Below are 22,656 nucleotides of genomic sequence, written 5' to 3'. Positions count from 1 at the left end.
GTAATTGATCAAAGATACAAAAAAAAGAGAAAATATATAACAATATAGGGTGTATCCCAACACACTCCTCAGCAAACTCTAAACTCTGGGCGTTTGAGCATGTATCAACTCTTTTGCATTAAGAAAATCTGTTGCTTATGGTAAAAAAAAAAAAAAAAAAATTTCCCCTCAAATATCACAAGGAAATTTCAACACAAAGGAGATGCCCAAAGCCAATACCCTTGCCCGAAGAGCAAGAAAGGCCTGACGTCTCAATTGCGTATCTCGAGCTAAATCAGGAAATACAGTGCAATCCGCTTAAGTGCAAGGGTCTGGGACCAAAGAAATGCATACAGTTAACCAGAGCGTGCACTTAACCGTTGTGACCCAAAGAAGCTTAACATCTGATAAACATATGTACAGTACTGTTTATTATTATACGTACAGTATACAGTTTCCGTTAACTGACGTTAGGCTTACTTGAAGTAATCAGTTATAGTCCTCTGTACACTACTGTAAGCTCTTTGAGCAGGGACTGTCTTTCTTCTATGTTTGTGCAGCGCTGCGTACGCCTTGTAGCGCTATAGAAATGCTAAATAGTAGTAGTAGTAGTAGTAGTTGGGTCTGTGAGTTCCATAGACTACGTCTGCCAGACGGTAAAAACTGTCATAGCACTGACAGGCCTCCAGATACGCCTGCACGGTGTTGAGACTCTCCAGCGCTCCTTTCCCTATTTTCCATTTCTCTTCTTTCCACTTCTCCCTTCCAGCATGCTTCGCCACTTGATTTTCCCTATCCGTAATACTTCATCTGTTCTTAGCTATTACAGATCAGCTGTCCCCAGTGCTCAAGCTTTCCCCTCCACCCCTAACCCTCAATTTACATCCCCTCCCCTCATCTTTCAGCACTTTTTCCCCCTCACCAACTGATGCTCTTCTTTATCCCTTATCACGATGAGTTGAAACTTCTGCTCTGGTTTTGCACAACTCTACCTAAAGCTTTGGTTAGAAATTCACAAGGAAGAATATTTGAAGGCACAGTGGCACCACCATAAGAGTGATCCAATGGAGCTAAAGTATGTGGGGGAAGGGGGGTCTGGAGCCCAATGGTCCAGATACTGGAGGAAGAAAGGAGAGACTGAGAAAGAAAAAGAGAGCACACAAAAGTGTTGGGGTGGGGTGAGATAGTGCTGGAGAGAAAGAGAGCAGGTACGAGGGGTGCTGGACAGGAGAAAATGAAGACATTAATAGAGATGAACTGGCCTGTATGCATCTCCAGTTACACTCCATCTCCTTAGAAAAAGGACCAAAAAGAAGTTACTTTTAGGGCTTTCATAAAGCCTATTGGTCAGAAGTCTGTTGTGCTTCACTTGCCCCTACTTTTTTCTTGCATAAACAGAATGAGGAATTCTATAAGTGCTCCTCAGCTGTGCTCTACAAAGCTCTTTAGATTGTGCTAGGTAAAGCACAACTGCTCTTCCTTTTCCTTAATTTATTTTTCATGGTACATCACACCCATACTTCATATACCTTCATCACCGATTAAAAATAAAATAAAATAAAGAAAACCACATTTTGCATATCTTGTGTAATGTAATATATTGATTGTGTGTATATTAGGGTCATGGATTTTATATACCACTTTTCTGTAGTACAACCAAAGCAGTTTATGTATATTATACGGCGGTACTTACCTGGGGCAATGAAGGGTTAAGTGAGGGTTAGGTTCTGAGAACACTGCAATAAACACTAGGCTACTCCTCCACTGCTGAGAGCTTTGGATCAATGAGCTACAAATGTATTATGTTATATTTTCAACCCCAAGGCAGCTTTTGGATTTATATCAAATACTCAGCCCAACATAAATGTATTGGCTTCCAGCTGTTACAAAGAGAAAGCAAAATACATTAGCAAACAGTGCACAACAAAATTACAGAATCTGAATCAAACACATACCTTTTCCTTTCCATTTCACTTTAGCAACAGACTGGCTAAAATCCACATGTATTCGACGGTCATCTATGAGCACATTGTCCATCTTAAAGTAAGCTTTTTCACAGTCTTCTTCCTAAAATTGATGCCAAAGGAGAAATTAGGTTTTACCTGTTAATTATGTTTCCTTTAGTCCTACAAGACCAGTCCAAAACCTATCTGTTATTCTCCAGCAATCAGCAGATGGGGAAAAAAAAAAAAAAAAAGAGATAGAAGTCTGTGAGCTCTGCCCTATAAGAGCACTGTGCAATCTTAGGTCTTCAGTATTTCGAATGACAAAGCAATGGAGACCAGGTGTTTACCCTTCATCTGAGTTGTAGAAAGAATAGAATATATCTTGACCTATTAAAATGTAACCATTTAATAATTTTTGAGAAATATGGATGCAAAACACACAACTTTGAAAACATAAGAAGAAACAACCTTGAAAATGTAATCTAATACACAGAGCTAGTAGTATTGAGCTGAAACAGTACTGACAGACTCTGGGAGGGTCTCTGAACTTGTCTGATAGGATTACAGGAAAGAAAATTAACAGGTAAGACCTTCCTTATCATCCTTACGAGACCAGTTCAGAACCTATAGGATGTATCAAAGCAGTCATAAGGGTGGGATATCCTTGCCTGAAGAATTCAGACCTAAAAGCAGCTTCCACTCGTACCCCTAACATTCAGCCTATGCTGTCTTGCAAAGGCATGAAGCAATGACCATATCACTGCTTTATAAATGTCCACCAGTACCACTGCATGTAACTTCCCCCAAAAGGGTGTGAGGCCTCTGATAGAATATGCTCTCAATTCCTGGGGAGGCTGCTTCCCCTTCTGAATACGGGCAGAAGAAATCACTTCTTTGAGCCAATGAGCAACGGTAGCTTTAAAAGCTGCCAAAAAGAATGAGAAACCTACAAAATTCATTGATTACTTCAAGATACTTCAGATTGACTCAACAAACATCAAGTAAATACAATGACCTAAACTCCTCTCACCATTCCTCTTGTGGAAGGAAGAAGTACAAGAACTTGATTTACATGAAAAGAAAATACAACCTTTGGAAGAAAGGAAGGAACTGTTTTGATTGAAACTTCTGCTTCCATGAGGTGAAGGGATCCCTTCATGATAAGACTTCTAATTCAGAAATTCTTTGAACCGATGAGAATAGCTAGCAATAAAACCACCTTGAGAGTGAGGTCTTTCAATGTTGCTCTCCTAAGAGGTTTGAAATATGATAGCTCCAACATCTTAAGCACAAAATTTAGATTTCATTCCGAACAAGGTGCGAATAGGGGGGGGGGTCTAACACGCAACAAATCTTTGATGAAAAGAACCACATCAGGATAGGCCACTAAGAAGGCTCTCTCCAAATACCAGAAGCAAGATAAAGCAGCAACTTGAATATTTAAGGACTCTAGGGCTAACAAACAATAAAGTCCCTCCTCAAGAAAAGCGAAGTTACTTACCTGTAGCAGGTATTCTCCGAGGACAGCAGGATAATTGTTCTCACTGATAGGGTGATGTCCACGGCAGCCCCAGGTCCGGAAAATCTTCCTAGCAGCAGAGTTTGCTAGAGTCTTCGAGCGTGTGGGCGCAGCGGCCATCTTCCTGCCCGTCACATGAGAACCCCACTTTAGTCAAGTTATAAAGCAAAACCAAAGAAAGGAACAAATCCAAAGGGGAGGCGGGTGGGTTGGTTAGAACAATCAGCCTGCTGTCCTCGGAGAATACCTGCTACAGGTAAGTAACTTCGCTTTCTCCGAGAACAAGCAGGCTCACTCAAAACAACAAACAGGGTCAATGGGCCTCGCAACGGCGAGGACATAACAAAAATTGACCTACGAAGAAACACTAACAGAGTGCAGCCTGGAACAGAATAAAAATGGGCCGGGGGGGGGGGAGTTGGATTGGATTTTAAACTCCAAACAGATTCTGCAGCACCGACTGCCCAACCGACTGTCGTGTTGGGTATCCTGCTGAAGGCAGTAATGAGAGGTGAATGTGTGGACTGATGACCACGTCGCAGCCTTGTAAATCTCTTCAATAGTGGCTGACTTCAAGTGGGCCACTGACGCTGCCATGGCTCTAACACTATGAGCCGTGACATGACCCTCAAGAGTCAGCCCAGCTTGGGCATAAGTGAAGGAGATACAATCTGCTAGCCAATTTGAAATGGTGCGTTTCCCGACAGCGACTCCCTTCCTGCTGGGATCAAAAGAAACAAACATTTGGGCAGACTGAAGGGGCTTGTCCGCTCCACATAGAAGGCCAATGCTCTCTTGCAGTCCAATGTGTGCAACTGACGTTCAGCAGGGTGGGTATGAGGATAAGGAAAAAATGTTGGCAAAACAATTGACTGGTTCAGACGGAACTCCGACACTACCTTTGGCAAAAATTTAGGGTGGGTGCGGAGGACTACTCTGTTACGATGAAATTTAGTATATGGAGCATGAGCTACCATGGCTTGGAGCTCACTGACTCTACGAGCTGAAGTAACAGCCACCAAGAAAATGACCTTCCAGGTCAAATACTTCAGGTGGCAGGAATTCAGTGGCTCAAAAGGAGGTTTCATCAGCTGGGTGAGAACAACGTTGAGATCCCATGACACTGTAGGAGGCTTTGACAAAAGCAAACCTCTCATGACGCGAACAACTAAAGGCTATCCAGAGATAGGCTTACCTTCCACATGATAATGATAAGCACTAATAGCACTAAGATGAACTCTTACTGAGTTGGTCTTAAGACCAGACTCTGACAAGTGCAGAAGGTATTCAAGCAGGGTCTGTGTAGGACAAGAGCGAGGATCTAGCGCCTTGCTGTCACACCAGACAGCAAACCTCCTCCATTTAAAAGAGTAACACCTCTTCGTGGAATCTTTCCTGGAAGCAAGACTCGGGAGACACCCTCAGAAAGACCCAAGGAAGCGAAGTCTATGCTCTCAACATCCAGGCCGTAAGAGTCAGAGACTGGAGGTTGGGATGCAGAAGTGCCCCCTCGTTCTGAGTGATGAGGGTTGGAAAACACTCCAATCTCTATGGTTCCTTGGAGGACAACTCCAGAAGAAGAGGGAACCAAATCTGACACGGCCAGAAGGGAGCGATGAGAATCATGGTTCCGCAGTCTTGCTTGAGTTTCAGCAAAGTCTTCCCCACCAAAGGTATGAGAGGATATGCATACAGGAGGCCCTTCCCCCAATGAAGGAGAAAGGCATCTGATGCAAGTCTGCCATGGGCCTGAAGTCTGGAACAGAACTGAGGGACCTTGTGATTGATCTGAGTGGCAAAGAGATCCACCAAGGGGGTGCCCCACGCTTGGAATATCTTGTGTACCACTCTCGAGTTGAGACATCACTCGTGAGGTTGCATTATCCTGCTCAACCTGTCGGCCAGACTGTTGTTTACGCCTGCCAGATACGTGGCTTGGAGAAACATACCATACCTGGCGAGCCCAAAGCCACATCTGGACGGCTTCCTGACACAGGGGGCAAGATCCAGTGCCCCCCTGCTTGTTGATGTAGTACATGGCAAGCTGATTGTCTGTCTGAATTTGAATAATTTGACAGGACAGCCAATCTCTGAAAGCCTTTAGAGCGTTCCAGACCGCTCGCAACTCCAGGAGATTGATCTGAAGACCTAATTCCTGGAGGGATCAAGCTCCTTGAGTGTGAAGCCTATCGACATGGGGACCCGAGGAGGGATGCAACCTTTGTCAGCACTTTTTGAAGCTGAGGAATTTGAAAGGGACGTCCCAAGGTCAAATTGGATTGAATCGTCCACCAACACAGGGAACTGTGAAAATTGGTAGACAGCTGGATCACATCCTCCAGATTCCGTGCAGCTTGATACCACTGGGAAGCTAGGGTTCATTGAGCTGATCTCATGTGAAGACAGGCCATGGGAGTCACATGAACTGTGGAGGCCATATGGCCTAGAAATCTCAACATCTGCCGAGCTGTGATCTGCTGAGAAGCTCTGGCCAAGGAAACTAGGGACAGAAGATTGTCTGCCCTCGCCTTGGGGAGATAGGCATGAGCTGTCTGTGAATCCAGCAGAGCCCCTATGAATTCTAGTCTCTGAACTGGAAGACGATGGGACTTGGGGTAATTTATCACAAACCCTAGCAGCTCCAGTAGTTGAGTAGTCACCTGCATGGACTGAAGAGCCCCTGCCTCCGAGGTGTTCTTCACCAGCCAATCGTTGAGATAAGGGAAGACATGCACTTCCAGTCTGTGTAGTGACGCTGCAACAACTGCCAGGCATTAGGTAAATACCCTGGGCGCAGCAGCGAGCCCAAAGAGCAGCACACAGTATTGGAAGTGCTGCGTTCCCAGACAGAATCGAAGATACTTCCGATGAGCTGGAAGTATCGGGATGTGTTGTAAGCATCCTTTAAGTCCAGAGAGCATAGCCAATCGTTTTCCTGAATCATGGGAAGAAGGGTACCCAGGGAAAGCATCCTGAACTTTTCTCGCACCAGATATTTGTTCAGGGCCCTTAAGTCTCGGATGAGACGCATCCCCCCTGTTTTCTTTTGCACAAGAAAGTACCTGGAATAGAATCCCAGCCCTTCCTGCCCCGGTGGCACGGGCTCGACCGCACTGGCGCTGAGAAGGGCGGAGAGTTCCTCTGCAAGTACCTGCCTGTGCTGGAAGCTGAAAGACTGAACTCCTGGTGGGCAATTTGGAGGTTTGGATATCAAATTGAGGGAGTATCCTAGCAGGACTATTTGAAGAACCCACCGATCGGAGGTTACAAGAGGCCACCTTTGGTGAAAAAATTTTAACCTCCCTCTGACCGGTAGATCGCCTGGCACGGACACTTTGATGTTGGCTATGCTCGCCCGGAGCCAGTCAAAGCCCGTCCCTTGTTTTTGCTAGGGAGCTGCAGGGGCCTGTTGAGGCGCACGCTGTTGACGCGAACGAGCGCGCTGGGGCTTTGCCTGAGTAGGCTGTCGGGAAGGAGGATTGTACCTACGCTTATTGTAAGTATAGGGAGCATTCCTCCTTCCCCCGTAAAAACTTCTACCTGATGAGGTAGATGCTGAAGGTGCCCGGTGGGAGAGTTTGTCGAGGGCAGTTTCCGCTGGTGGAGCTGCTCTACCACCTGCTCGACCTTCTCACCAAAAATATTATTCCCCCCCCGGCAAGGAGCATCTGCAATCCGCTGCTGGACTCGATTCTCCAGGTCAGAGGCACGCAGCCATGAGAGTCTGCGCATACCCTGAGCAGCGGCCCTGGATGCAACATCAAAAGAACCGTAAGCACCCCTGGACAGTAATTTACGACACGCCTTCAGCTGCCTGACCACCTCCTGAAAAGGCTTGGCCTGCTCCGATGGGAGCTTATCGACCAAGTCCGCCAGTTGCCTCACATTATTCCACAAGTGGATGCTCGTGTAGAGCTGGTATGACTGAATTTTGGACACGAGCATAGAGGAATGATAGGCCTTCCTCCCAAAAGAGTCCAGAGTTCTAGATTCCCGCCGGGGGCGCCAAAGCGTAATCCCTAGAACTCTTGGCTCTCTTGAGAGCGGAATCCACAACCCCAGAGTCATGAGGTAAATGGGTCTTCATCAACTCCGGGTCCCCGTGAATCCGATACTGGGACTCAATCTTGTTGGGAATGGTGGGATTAGATAATGGTTTCGTCCAGTTCGTCAGCAATGTCTGCTTGAGGACAACTCCTTAGGTGGTGAAGGATAGTCCAGGACCTCGAACATCTTGGCCCTGGGCTCATCCTCAGTTACCACAGGGAAGGGAATGGCCGTAAACATTTCCCGGACAAAGAAAGAGAAAGACAAACTCTCTGGGGGAGAAAGCTTTCTCTCTGGCGAAGGAGTAGGATCAGAAGGGAGACCACAAGACTCCTCATCAGAGAAATATCTTGGGTCCTCCTCTGCCTCCACAAGGCCCTCTCCCTCGGTATCGGACACTAGCTCTCTGACTGCGGTCCAAAGCCGGGCCCGTCTCAACGCCGAGGAACCATGTCCTCGATGGCGATGCCGAGAAGTAGACTCCCGCACCAGCGGCGATGAAGCTCCTTCCATCGGTGTCGACGGGGAGTCAACTTGGGTGACAGCCGAGGCTGCAAGCGTCGCCGGCGTCGCAGACCTCACCATGGGTGGGGAGCCAGCCGCCGCATCTATCATCAGTACCGACGGCGCAAGCACCACGGTACCGAACAGACGGTTGCAGCAGGCCCTTCCACAATCCCTGGAAGAATAGCTCGGAGGCGCTCGTCAAGAGTTCTGTTGAGAAAGGCTGTGAGATCGGTGTAGGAGTCGAAGCCAGACTATGTCTAGGACGAGGAGGCGGTACTGGGCTGTCCGGGGACCGGCGCATCGACACCTCTTGGGAGGAGGGTGAGCGGTCTTTCCCGGCGTCGACGCTTCACAGGTGCCAAATCCTTTGACGCCTCGGAGCTCTCGGTAACCGTGACGAGAAGGAGACCGTGACGGTGCTTCTTAGCCTTCGCTCGAGGCACGTCATCGGCACCCCTCGGTACCGACGAGGAGGACGTGGAATCCACACGCCTCCTCGGGGGTCGGGTCCGACAGAGGTCGGCCCCGATGGGCCTGCACCGCAGGGGCCCTCGAGGCAGGTGGAGACCCACTCGATGGCTCACTGCTGCCAGCGTGAGATGGGTCCCTGGACAGCCATTACTGCGCTCCTGACGTTGATGCTTTCTCTCCGGTGCCGACATTGACACCGGCCGAAGTCGAAGTACCAGGCAAAGCTCCAAACAAACGTTCCTGCTGAGCTTGCCTCGATGCCTGTGTCCGTTTTTAAGGCGGAGACACAACTTACTGCATCTGGGCGATGGTCAGGCCCAAGGCACTGGATACACCACGCTGGGGATCGGTACCTGAGATTGCCTGGTTGCATCGAGTGCACTTCTTGAAGCCGCTGGCGATCCTCGATGTTATGGACGGAAAATAGCGGCGGCGAAATCAAAATTCTCGATTGTGCCTAATTATAAGCAGAAAAAGGGAGAAAAAAAAAAAACGCACGGGAGGCCAAAAAGGCCGCGCTCGATCATAAACTGAAACTTAGACGGGAAAAAAGGAACTTTTTTTTTAAACAGAAAAGAAACAAACAGCTGAAAGCCGCTCAAAAACACTCGCGAAAAGACGCGAACACACGAAAACTCTCTCCTGAGGCAACAGAGCGACCGAAAAACAGCCGACTTTAACTGCGGGGAAAAAAAAGAGACTAAAGTGGGGTTCTTGCGCAACGGGCGGGAAGATGGTCGCGCATGCACGGTCGCACGCTCAAAGACTCTAGCAAACTCTGTTGCTAGGAAGATTTTCAGGACCTGGGGCTGCCGTGGACGTCACCCTATCAGTGAGAACAAGCAGCCTGCTTGTCCTCAGAGAATACTAAAAACAAGAAATCTTTGCAACAAAAGGAGATACTGCTCTATCAGCACACCAAGATTCACTCGCCAGACTCTTGCAAACACTGTGGAGGTGGAATGTTTTCTGGACTGAAGTAAGAGTGGTTATCACTTCTTCCCAATATCCTCTGCATCTTAGTGATGGCCTCTCAAGAGTCAAGCTGTAAGATAGAAGAGAGCCAGATCTCATATGATCACTGGTCCCCGAAGAAGGTAGCCCCTCTACTGGGTAAGTCACAGGCTAATTGACCTGGAGACAAATCAGACCACTCTGTACAATCTACTTGACCTTGGAGTTGTGGAACCGCTCCAGAAGATGAACGGGGGATTGGAAGATATTCCAGTAATTTTATTGTACCTTAAAAAGAAGGCTCTTTTTGTCCAATTCTAGATTTCAAAGCCATGAATTGCACCTTGCAAATGCTGCAAATCAGAATGGAGACCCTAAGATCCATAATGGCGGCCACATGGCCCAGAGAATTTTAATGTTCTTAGATCTCAAGGAGGCTTGTAGTCATATTTCAATTTGGCCACTGCATCAAAGATCCTTGATGTTTGCAATTCTGAAATAGAATTTTCAGTTTCAAGCAATACACTTTGGGTTGGCAATGGAACCCAGGACACTTTCCAAAGTGATGGTTGTGGTAGCAGTCTTTATCTGCCGAGAGAGAATCAGAGCTATTTGGATGACTGGCTGATTCAGGCCAGTATAGAGAAAGAATCAAAGAAGTGACAACCACAGTCTTGCTGCTCCTTCAGTCTCTGGCCTGGGTGTCAATCTATGCAAAAGCAGGCCAATTCCTTCTCAGGAAAAATGGCAAAACCCAGAAATATGTTTTAAAAAAAAGACTTAAGAACAGTTATACATAAAAATACTTAAAATCGACCTCCCCTGTAAGCTGCATGAGGGGTAACAATCACATAAAAGCAATCCAAATAAGTAGTTCTTTGTCACTTCAAAAGATATTTCCAATTCAAATAGCTATATTCTAAAAAAAGAAATCACACACACACACACAAAAAAAACCAATCACCACAGGTTAATTCAACAGGTCTCCAGGGCCAGTCCTGAGTATTAGAATCACTGGTTGGGGTGAGATGAGATCCTTTGAAGTACCTAGTCTAGCACTGGAAGCAGGGAAAACAAATAAGAGTTCTTCTAGTGGCCAAGGCTGTAACACATCCAGACCATCAGATCCTTGTTCTTTCCATCAGTGAAGAAGTGTGGAAACTTGGCATTGTTCTAGGTTGCCATGAGATCCAGTGGTGATCTGCCCCAGTAGCTTGTTATGAACGTCAAGGCTGCAGAAGAGAGTTCTCACTCTCCTGAATCTAAAGAGTGCCTGCTGGGAAAATCCACTTAGATATTCTGTACTCCAGCAATATGCATCACCAACAGAGTCAACAGGTGCTGCCATGCCATGCCAGTAAGAAACTTGCCTCTCAGACCACGGCCACACTTCTGGTGCATCCCTGTTTGTTGATGTAAACTACTGTAGTTGTGCTGTTGGAGAACACTCTCACTGCCTTGGACTGAACCACAGGGAAGGTAGTCTGGAGTGCCAGCCAAGCTACTTTAAGTTCCAGACAGTTGATGGACCAAGATGCCTTGGTCTGAATTCACATATCCTGCACCACCTGGTCTTGGCAGTGAGCTACCCAGCCAATTAATTAAACTGGTGTGCACTGTAAGCACTAACCAGTTGGGGTGCTCCAGCGCCAAAGACATCATCTAGAAGATACTGCTACCGCTATGCCCCTTGCAGACGTTCTAAGAAAATCATAGAGGGCATCCTCCACATAAGTCATACATCTCTCCAAATTGATCACATCCAAGGAATCCTCCACTTCATCCCCTTGAGCCAGTCCTCAACCCTGCTGGACTCAATGAAGGCAAGCCTAGACACGCAGACACTGCCCACTGCCACCTAAAGACCAAGAGCTGAAATATCAAACACTTACTCAAGCAAGGTCTCTATCTCGAGATCTTGTATGTCTTTCAGAGCAGAGCTCCCTTCTATTGGGATAGTAGTCTTTTTATAGTAACCATTGCTACCAAAGCATCTACCCCAGGCTGTTTCAAGCTTTTCCTTCTCCTCAGAAAGTAAAAGGTAAAGTTTAACCTTGGCCACTCTTAGGCCTGATTCTGGAGTATCCCCAGACTACAAGAAAAGGAGCTTAAATGGCTTGATGTATTGGGAAGACTTTCTAGTCCCTTCAAGGAAGGGGTTCCCCTGAAGGAGTCTCTTGGACTAGGGTCAAAGAAATGCTTAAAGCCTCCAGAGTTTTGGTAATTACTGCCAGGAGTGTTCTCTCTGGAAAAGATGAACCCCCTTACCTCCGACTCCTTATAGTCCAGCTTGTGCTCTCAGATCCTCAAAACTTGCTTATCACTCCTATCCATTGTCAGATCACTCACGAACAAAAAACTCAATTTTCTCAGTACAAGGTCCTCACCTCTGGAATGCTCTGCATAATTTTCTATGCTCCAAAACTTCTCGATACCTTTAAAACATATCTTTTTACAGATGCCTATGATAATTGATGCAGTAGTCCTGCGAGTTCTGATATTCTATGGAGCTTCATTCGCCCCTCACATGTCATTCCCTACCCGCTATCCTATTATTTTAATTTTGCCCCCCTCGCCCGCTCACTTTCCTTGTTCATCTTTTTCCTATCACTTTCCTCTCTTCTTTTCATTTTTTTTAGTTCGCTCTTTCTTCTCTCTGTTTATTAGATTATAAGCTGCCATAATGGTATCCCGAGGACGGGATAGGAAATTCTAAATAAACTTGGAAACATGAACCACTGAAGGATTGTCTCCTTCTTCTACAGAAAGTTGTCCACTGTCCAGCTCTGTCAGAGAGCCTATTTTTGCCCCCAATTATCCACTGAGACAGCTGATTGGGACTCACAATATCCAGAGCCTACAGGCATTATCGCTTTGACGCAGAGGCCCTGCTCCCCCACCTCACCGCCTCTATAGAGTGTGAGGGGAGAGTCTCCAGTTATTGAACTCTGAGAGCACTTAAAAAAAAAAAAAAAAAAAAAAAGATGTCTTATGGAAGAGTAAAACAAACTAGAGAAAATGGAATCCCCACCCCAGGGACTCCACAGAGTCTCCAGAAGGTCCCAAAAGATTTATTTTTATTATTGATTTAGATTTTGCTCACACCTTTTTCAGTAGTAGCTCAAGGTGAGTTATAATCAGGTACTCTGGATATTTCTTGGTCCCAGGAGGGCTCACAATCTAAGTTTGTACCTGCGTTCGGCACCTAACCCTTACCGTTCAGTGAATCCAAACTGCCCCAATTTGACTGCCCCTATCGGACCGACCGTTCACTTGTCTATTAGATTGTAAGCTCTTTGAGCAGGGACTGTCTCTCTTTGTTAAATTGTACAGCGCTGCGTAACCCTAGTAGCGCTCTAGAAATGTTAAGTAGTAGTAGTAGTAGGAAATGGAGGGTTAAGTGACTTGCCCAAGATCACAAAGAGCAGCAGTGGGATTTGAACCGGTCACCTCTGGATTGCAAGACCGGTGCTCTAACCACTAGGCCACTCCTACATTACACTTGGACCTATATCCAGCTAATACCATAAAGCTCTAAATGGGTTACATATTTCAAGAAAGCCAGAACATACTCCTGAAAAATAATAATACACTCAGTAACCAACTGGATAAATTTCCTAAATAAAATAGTTTTCACATTTCTCCTAAAGGAGAGGTACGGTTGGGCGATAGTAAGTTTCCCAAGCATATCTCTCCATAGACCAGCAGCCTGAAAAGATCTGCAGAAACTGCCTCAGGTTCTATGAACCTATCTGAAAAACCCAAATTCTCAGTCTAAAGGCTAAGCCCCTCATCCAGAGACGATGTGCCAGAAACTGCTTCAGAGGAGCCATGAGGTATAATGGCAGCCCTTCCTGCAGTTTCTATTTGAGAATAAAGGGAGTGACTGGCTACTGAGTAGCACTTTTCATCCTGCCCAGAAATACTTCTTTTGCTGTTCACCTGCACCCTTCCCCCCCACCCCACCCCCCAAAAAAAAAAAAAACAATCAAAAATAACAGAAGGCTTGCTGTGAAAAGAGATTGCATTCGCCAGTAGCACAAGAATATAAGTGTTGCCATACTGGGACAGACCCCGAAGGTCCATGAAGCCTAGTATCTTGTTTCCAACAGAGGCCAATTCAGGTCACAAGTACCTGGCAAGATCCCAAAACAGTACAATACATTTTATGCTGCTTATCCTACAAATAAGCAGTGGAGTTTCCTCAACTTCATCTTAATAATGCCTTATAGACTTTTCTTTTAGGAAGTTATCCAAACCTTTTTTAAACTCTGCTAAGCTAACTGCTTTTACCACATTCTCTGGCAACAAATTCCAGAGTTTAATTACACACTGAGTGAAGAAATATTTTCTATGATTTGTTTTGAATTTACTACTTAATAGCTTCATTATGTGCCCTCCCCCCACCATACCAGCCCTCACAATGGGAGCAGTTTTGGTGTACTTGGCTGAAGCTTCCATCAGACACAGTAGCTGCAAGTTTCCTCAGGCACCCGAGGCATGAGAAAAATCATGCCTAGTGCTGCAGCCCAATGCACCTTAAAACAAAGAAATTGCTCTACATTTCAGAAACATAAACATCTGTCTCAGCTCCCTTGGGACCAACTAACTTAGGAGGGACCCCCCCCTTTCCAGAGGTCCTCGAATGAGCCTCTCCCCCCCCCCCCCCCGGCTTGTCTACTGGCAGGTCAGCAATAAAACTCCTACCAGAGAACAAGAGGTCCATCTTTTGTTTTTAGAATTCTGTGCTCTGTGTCTCATATAAAAATTTTTTTTCCCTTTCTTGACCCAGAAAAAGGAAAAATGCCTAAAGAAACAAGGGGGGGGGGGGCACTCCTCCGAGATATCCCCTCTGCTTTACTTGATTTTTAAAAAATTAAGCTCAAGCCCACAAAGAAAGTACCCCCAACTCAACGGGGTCCCATCTCTCCGACTGGCCCAGGAGCTTCCCTCAATGACCAGTCAATCTGCTGAGGACAGAAGGCCTAAGGCAGCACGATGCCCTTATAGGGCAGAGCTCACAGGCTTTTGGTCTTTCTTTCCATGTGGGTGGCGGACATAACACACAAGTTTTAGGCAGGTCTGGAAAGGAAGATAAGGAAACATCCTTTAGTAGAAACTCTAACAGTGATTTATTTTTTAAAAATGACAATGGGTTGCCACATCCAGAATAATGATTGAAAAGCCCAAATTTGTCTTACATGACAGTGTTTAATTGGTCCAGCAGAAGAGGCCCATGAAAAATTATAGGCTGAGACAGCAGTCTTATATATGTTCCAAGACCAAGATGCAGTGCTTTTTTTGTGCCGGTACGGCATACCGGCACCTTCCCCCCCCCCCCCCCCCCCACCAGCGAGTCCTGTACCCTTCCTCTCACTCCCCTACTTACTACTATGTTGGACTCGGCAGTGCGAACAGTGCAGGAAGTGATTGAGAGAGGCTGGCAGCGTCGGAGCTTCTCTCTGCGAGTCCTGCCTACATTGTTTAAACTTCCTGTTTCCACATAGGTGGGGACTCACAGAGGGAAGCTCAGACGCTGCCAGTCTCTCTCAATCGCTACACTGTTTGCGCTGCTGAGTCCAACACGGAAGCTTTTCTGTCGCTTCGCTAGCAGGCAGTGGAGAAGGAAGGAGGACGGGCTGGGGGAAGAAGAATCGCTGGACATGGATGGGAGGGCAGGGCAGGAGAGAGAGGAGAATTGCTGGACATGGATGGGAGGACAGGGGGCAGAGAAGAATCGCTGGACTTGGATGGGAGGGGAGGACAGGGGGCAGAGAAGAATCGCTGGACATGGATGGCAGAGGAGGACAAGGACAGGGAGCAGAGAAGAATTCGTGGACATGGATGGCAGGAGAGGACAGGGGGCAGAGAAGAATCGCTGGACATGGATGGCAGGGGAGGACAGGGGGCAGAGAAGAATCGCTGGACATGGATGGCAGAGGAGGACAAGGACAGGGAGCAGAGAAGAATTCGTGGACATGGATGGCAGGAGAGGACAGGGGGCAGAGAAGAATCGCTGGACATGGATGGCAGGGGAGGACAGGGGAAAGAGAAGAATTGCTGAACATGGATGGGAGGGGAGGTCAGGGAAGAGAGGAGAATCGTTGGAAATGGGAGGGGAAGGCAGGGGAGAGAGGAGACATGCTGGACATGGATGGAGGGGAGGGAAGAGAGGAAGGAGATGCACATGGATGGGAGGGCAGAGAAGAGAGGAGAAATGCTGGAAATGGATGGAGAGGAGAGCAGGAGATAAAGGAGAATTGCTGGACATGGATGGATGGAGGAGTTGGCGGGGAGAGAGGAGAAATGCTCTTGTGCAACCCACGTATGCTTTGTCAAGCTTGGGTTTGGCTGCATAACGCACACGCTTTCATTCGAGTCCTTCTGAAGTTTCAATATTTTTAATGAGGTCACGTAGCTTTGCTTCATTTCCAAGCCAACTGTTGTTCTGATTCTGAAATGTTTAAGTCCTCCGCTATTTTAGCTTGCGACTCTCCTTTGATTACTCTATCCACAGCCAATAATTTTTCATCGACTGAGTAGCAGTGCTTGCGTTTCTTTAAATCCATACTGAACATAAAATATTCTGTATAAAGCAGACAGAAATACGTCTTACCTCTGTCACACTTGGCCTGGAAAGGATGTTGTAGCATTAATTTTATGATTTTGGGAGACAGGTTATTACCGTGTATAAAGTGATCAGGCGCTTTAATGGTGCATGTACTAAAGGTGCTCCACTGTATCACATTAATGTAGACACACACTATCCATGTCCCTACTTTTTACATGTATAAGCAGCTGAACAATTTTATAAAAGCCCTTTTCCCAACAGGCTTTAAATGTAGAAAAAGCTTTAGAAAATCACTCCCTCTATATACATATAAAGTTGGGTTCCACATTAGAAATTACCAATCTGAAAAGGATGACCATTGCAGAAAGAATGAAATCTAGTTTCTTCCTTATAAACATCCAGTTTACTTGGATCTTAACATACCTTTTCAAATTCAATGAAAGCATAGCAAAGAGATTCTCCAGTCTTCCAGTCACGGATAATTTCACAGCTGAAAAGTAAGGATAAGAGGCCAAGTCACTATCATTTTCACAGTAGATTTTCCTGTTATCCTCAATGTAAGGCTTTTCTGCCTCTCTCTCTCTGAACTCTTCCAAAATGGTACTCTGGCACTGAAATTCAGACCCAAGGTCCGTAATCTTCTACAGCTGCTTGATAGAGATAATATTTTGGCGGCAGAATTCACTATGTGACAGTTCGTTATATATGCCATCAAATAAAAGCAAAGGGTTTACAGTATCTAAAGAGCAGATGTAGTAAGAAGCACTAATATTAGTGCACCATTTTACTTATGATTATTTTTAACCCATAAAAAAGGCGTGTTAAAGCAGTGCTTCTCAACCCTCTCCTCAAGGTACACCTAGCCATCAGTGTTTTCAGGATTACCACAATGACTATGCTTGACAGAGATTTGCATATAATGGAAAAATCAGTGCATGTAAATCTCTCACACGCATATTAACCGCTAGGCTACTCCTCCACTCTTCATTGTGGTAATCCTGAAAATCCAACTGGCTGGGTGTGCATGAAGGAGAGGATTTTTCATTTATTTGTTGCATTTGTACCCCAAATTTTCCCACCTATTTGCAGGCTCAATGTGGCTTACATAGTACCGTAAGGTGTTTGCCAAATCCGGTAGAGACCAGATACAAGGTTATGTTGTGTTCGAATAAGGTAGATGTATTCCAAACTCCATTAGGGTCGAAAGGAGGAAGGTTGTATATTGTCCAGTATGGTCTTTGGTTTAGTTGTGTGGTCAGATGTGGGGATTTACGTTGGATCTGTATTGTAGGCCGTTTTGAAGAGGTTGGTTTTTAGTGATTTTAGGTGGTCGTGGATTGTTTTCACAGCTTTTGGGACTGCGTTCCATATTTGTGCGCTTATATAGGAGAAAAATGATGCATAGGTTGTTTTGTATTTGAGTCCTTTGCAAGTTGGGTAGTGAAGGTTTAGGTATGTGCGAGATGATCTGGATCTGTTTCTGGTTGGTAGGTCTATGAGGTCTATCATGTATCCTGGCACTACACTGTAGATAATTTTGTGGACAAGGGTGCAGATCTTGAAGGTAATCCGTTCTTTGATTGGAAGCCAGTGTAGCTTTTCTCGGAGGGGTTTGTCACTTTCAAAACGTGTTTTACCAAATATCAGCCTGGCCGCTGTATTTTGGGCGGTCTAGAGTTTTTTTGTCAGTTGTTCTTTACAACCCGCGTAGATTCCGTTGCAATAGTCTGCATAGCTTAGAACCATTGATTGTATTAGGTTTCGAAATATTTTCCTCGGGAAGAAAGGTTTTACGCGTTTGAGTTTCCACATTGAGTAGAACATTTTTTTTGTTATGGAGTTTATGTGGCTCTCAAGAGTGAGGTTGCAGTCGATTGTGACGCCCAATATTTTGAGGCTGTCTGAGATAGGGAGGGTGTGTTCTGAGGTGGTTGTGGTTTTGTTCTTGTGTTTTTCAGTGTTCAGTTTCAATTGGAATGAGTTAGCCCATGAGTCCATGGTGTCCAGACCTGCTTTGATTTCATTGGTTATTTCTGACAAGTCATGTCTGAAGGGAATGTAGATTGTAACATTATCTGCATAGATGGATTGAGGCCTTGATTGGGATCATCAATATGTCGAAGAGTGTTGGTGACAGTGGTGATCCTTGAGGCAGACTGCTTTCCACGGTGATATGTTTGTATTTCATTTAACTTGGTATGTTCTGGAAGTTAGAAAACCCTTGATCCAATTGAGTATATTACCATCAATCCCGAAGTGGGCAAGGAGTCTTATTAGTATATTGTGGTTTACCATGTCGAATGCGCTCGACATATCGAATTGGAGAAGTATGCTTTTACCTGTAGCTATTTCCTGCTTGAATTTGGCCAGAAGAGTGACTAGGACGGTTTCAGTACTATGGTGGGAACGGAATCCTGATTGTGAGTCGTGTAGTATTGAGAATTTGTCCATGTAATCGGTAAGCTGTTGGTCATCAAGCTCTCCATCAATTTGACTACTAGTGGGATAGATGCAACTGGGCGGTAGTTGGTGAGATCATTTGTGTTTTTCTTGGTGTCTTTTGGAAATGGGGTGAGAAGGATGTTGCCATATTCCTCGGGGAAGTGACCTTGTTGAAGCATGAAGTTTAGGTGGGATGTGAGGTCTGCTATGAGAAGAACTGTGCTAAAGAATATGCAAATCCCATTTAAATGAAGGGCTTAGTGATTATTCTCCAATGCAGGGAGGTTCATTAGGACCCTAAAGGTTTAACTTGTGTTTTTAAGTGTCTGAAATTTACTCCATTTCTGTGAGAGTAGTTAAAAGTAACTCATATTTCTGGGGCTAATATCAGTCTGTGGTGTTGTGGCAGCATGGTCCTAGACCTGAAGTTCCTGGATACTTTGTGATCTACTAGTAAAGAACCTATTTTTAAGGTTTAACAATTTTTATTGATGACATATTTCAAAACAAGTATACAATTTCACTGTATCGCATACAAAAGCATTGTATCACAAACATCATTAGTATATATCCATATTGATTGTCATCCAAATTAATATTTTAGCCCCTCCCTACGACATCTTATTCTGCAGATGCGTCAAATATTCCCGGTCCTCTTCTCCTCTCTCCCCCCACCCTCCCTCCTTCCCCTAGAAACAATGTGTGTTTTAAACATTTCAATCAACTAAAACAATTTAACAAGCATAACTATATAGGAGCATGTATATTCAGCTCACAGTTATCTTCAAGTTTCCAGCTCCCACTCCACCTCCTCAGTCGCCCATCCTCTGGGCAACATTTAGCCCATGGTGGGCTCAAGGTTACGCTGGAAACAAAATGAATATATACGTAAAACTCCCCTCAATGTCTCTATCTTAGAATATGTCCAGTATGTTTTCCATTTCCCATCCTTTGCCTTTCCCCTTATTCCCTTCCCTCCCTCCCATTTCCGCCCAATCGCCATCTCTTCGCATCAATTTTATTCAACATTAAACCTCCAATCCCTACTGTCTACGACACATCACAAACCACCAAAAAAAAAAAAAAAAAAAAAAAAAAGAGGAAGGCGGGGTGGGGGGGAGTTCTGCCTTCCTGGAGTGTCCTCTTTTTAATCCTACATTTCTCAACCCACATTTAACAGCAAACTTCTTGCTCTATGTGGCAGAGAGTCCACGTATGCTCCCCATACTTCATGAAATTGCTTTAACCTCTTGGGTATGTGTTTGGCATATCTGTGTTCAAAAGCCATTAAGGCATGAAATTTATTTCTCCATACCCAATAAGATGGGGCCTCATCTCCCACCCACACTCCTAAGATCACTTTCTTCCCTAAAACTCCTGCTTTTCTCATTAATAACTTGTGTGCTTTTTTCCTTAAATGATAATCTTCATAGCAATCTAGCAATATGGCCCTTGGTGAAAGTCTAACCACACACCCAGTCAACTGTGCTAAGTATTCAAATATCTTTTTCCAAAAAAGTTTTGTTTGAGAGCATTCCCATAGGGAGTGAAGCAAAGAATTAGCCTCTCTTTTACATTTTTGGCATATAGGTGAATCTATTGCTCCTATTTTAAACAATCTCTCCTGCGTGAAGTAGGCCCTATGTACAATGCGAAATTGACATTCCCTCAGGGTTGCATTAGTCGAAATCTCTGGAATTCTCTTTATTAGTTTCAAGGGTTCCAGTCTCCCTGCCACTTCTGGAGTCCATCTGGCGACAAGGTCCCCAAATGTCCTTTCTCCAGTCTCCCTTTGTATTGCCCTATGCAACCCTGATATTGAAAGTTCCCCGTCTTGAAATATGTCAAAGAACCCCCGTAATTTTAGTCCCAAAGACGGGATCAAGGCCCCTCCCTCCAGAGTCCTTATGTAGTGCCTTAATTGCAGATATGCCATCAAATCTTTATGCTCTACTTTTCCCGTGTCCAATAGAGCCCCCCATTTATATAATTTCCCTTCCTCGTCTATCACATGTTGTACCAAAGTGAGGCCTCTTGCTGCCCATCTAGCAAAGCTACTATTGTCCTTTCCCGGTATGAAATGTACATTTCCCCGTATCGGGAGTTGATCTGATACATCTGCTCGTCCTCCCAACAACGTTGTCAAGAATTTCCATGTCTCTCTCATTGCTCTAAGTAGTCTACTCCGCCGGAGTCTACTTGGCAAGGATATTTGTGGGCAGTGCAGTAATGAGTTGAAGTGCCATGGATAATAATATGCCGCCTCAAACTCCCTGGGCGTGTACTTTTCCTCTCCCAAGATCCAATCCCCTAGGTGTCGAAGTAGGCACGCGTAGTTATATAGGGATAAATCTGGAATTCCTATTCCACCATATTTCCACGCTCCTACCAAATATTTAAATTGCATACGTGGTTTTTTCCCCGCCCAGCAAAACCGCGAGATCAACCTCTGAAATCTCTTTAAATCTTTCTTCAGTATCTTAAAGGGTAACAATTGTATAATGTATAGCCATTTCGGAAACAGCACCATGTTGAACAATTGAACTCTGCCATGTAGTGAAATAGGTAACTGCTGCCAAGATGTCAAAACCCTTCCGCAATGCTCCAATAGGATATCTATGTTTATTCTATATAAATTCCAAGTGCACCTCGATAATTGAATTCCCAGATATCTAAACGATTTGTATTCCCACTTTACTGGAAAAGATCCTACCCAGCTCGCTTTCATGGCATGTTCCGTGGGCATGGCTATAGATTTATCTAGGTTCAATGCGAACCCCGAATATTCACCATATTCCTTGAAACACTCCATCAGCGCCGGAAAGGACACCCGGGGGTCTACCAGATGTACTAACAAATCATCTGCATATGCAGAGACCTTAAACATCTGATTCCCTATCTCCACCCCTTTGATTTCTACATTATTCATAATTTCTCTAATCAGGGGGTCCATTGTTAATATAAAAGCATTGGCGAGAGGGGACAGCCCTGTCTAGTCCCCCGGTATATGTTAAATTCAGGTGATAACAGTCCATTCACCTGAACCCTAGCTCTAGGAGATCGGTATAACACTCTTAGGGCATCTAAGATTAATCCTGAAAAGCCATATCTCTCAAGTATTGTAAACATAAAGTTCCAATGTACACGGTCAAACGCTTTTTCAGCGTCAAAGCTGACCAACAAAGATGGCTGTTTTGTTGCTTCTACATGTTCCATGGACAGCATTATTTGCCTCATATTATGCGCTACCGTGCGACCCGCCACAAATCCCACTTGCTGTTCTAGAACTAGTTTAGGCAGCACTCTGGCCAGTCTATTGGCCAGAATCTTCGCATATAATTTCAATTCGACATTTAACAGCGATATTGGTCTATATGATGATGTTTTTTTTGGATCTCGCCCTGCTTTCAGTAACAATACTATCTGGGCCACTTGAAGTGATTGTGGTGCCTTGCCATCTATCACAAATTGCTTAAAATATGCTTGCAATGTCTGCATAATCCGGGGCGCAAGCAACTTATAAAATTCTGCTCTAAAACCGTCTGGCCCTGGTGCCTTGTATAATGCACTTTGTTTAACAACCAGTTCTACTTCTTCTATAGTAATATCTTCATTCAATTTACCTATTTCCCTCTCTCCCAGCTCCGGCAAAGTTAAATTATCCAAATACATATTTCCATCCATGGGTTCCTCTTGGGTCCTACCATACAGGTGTTGATAATATCTACTGAATACTTCAGCTATTTCTTTATCAGTTCTCACCAATTCCCCGGTTGTCTTTTCTATGTGAGTAATAATCCTTGATCCTCCTGCCTGCCTTATCAACCTTGACATAAGCTTGCCTGCTTTATTACCATGCAAGAACAATTGATATTGATAATATTTGACAGATTTCATTGTCCTTTCATGGAGAAGCTCATTCAAGCTAGTCTGTTGTGTCAGTAATAGAGCACGATTCACTGGGGTGGGATATCTCCCATATTGAATTCTAGTAGCTCTCACCTGCTTCTCTAATCTTATAATTTCCTTATCTCGCATCTTCTTTTGGAAAGAACAGTATGCTATTGTCTCCCCTCTCAATACCGCTTTAGCCGCTTCCCAATATAGTATCGGTTGTTGCTTATGTTCTTCATTATAGAATTGATATTCTTCCCATTTTTTGAAAATATGTTCTCTATAATGGGGATCCCGATACAGTTGTAATGGGAATCGCCACATGT

General features: G+C 45.0%; 1 protein-coding gene across 1 annotated transcript in view; it reads right to left on the bottom strand.

The window, feature by feature from the left end:
* The window catches only part of LOC115459330 (peptidyl-prolyl cis-trans isomerase-like 4), a gene marked incomplete at both ends in the record, with an annotated part of 88,736 nt that overhangs the window by 20,090 nt on the left and 45,990 nt on the right, over nucleotides 1–22,656 (bottom strand). Inside the window, 2 exons of the mRNA XM_030189170.1 lie at nucleotides 1,935–2,046; nucleotides 16,418–16,484. Coding sequence (XP_030045030.1) covers nucleotides 1,935–2,046; nucleotides 16,418–16,484 — 179 coding nt within the window. The remainder of the gene's footprint in view (nucleotides 1–1,934; nucleotides 2,047–16,417; nucleotides 16,485–22,656) is intronic.

Source organism: Microcaecilia unicolor, unplaced genomic scaffold (genome assembly GCF_901765095.1).
Source record: "Microcaecilia unicolor unplaced genomic scaffold, aMicUni1.1, whole genome shotgun sequence".
In the NCBI taxonomy this organism is placed as follows: Eukaryota; Metazoa; Chordata; class Amphibia; order Gymnophiona; family Siphonopidae; genus Microcaecilia; species Microcaecilia unicolor.
Note: the sequence above shows the minus strand (reverse complement) of the source record. Positions and strands in the feature narration are given on the sequence as shown.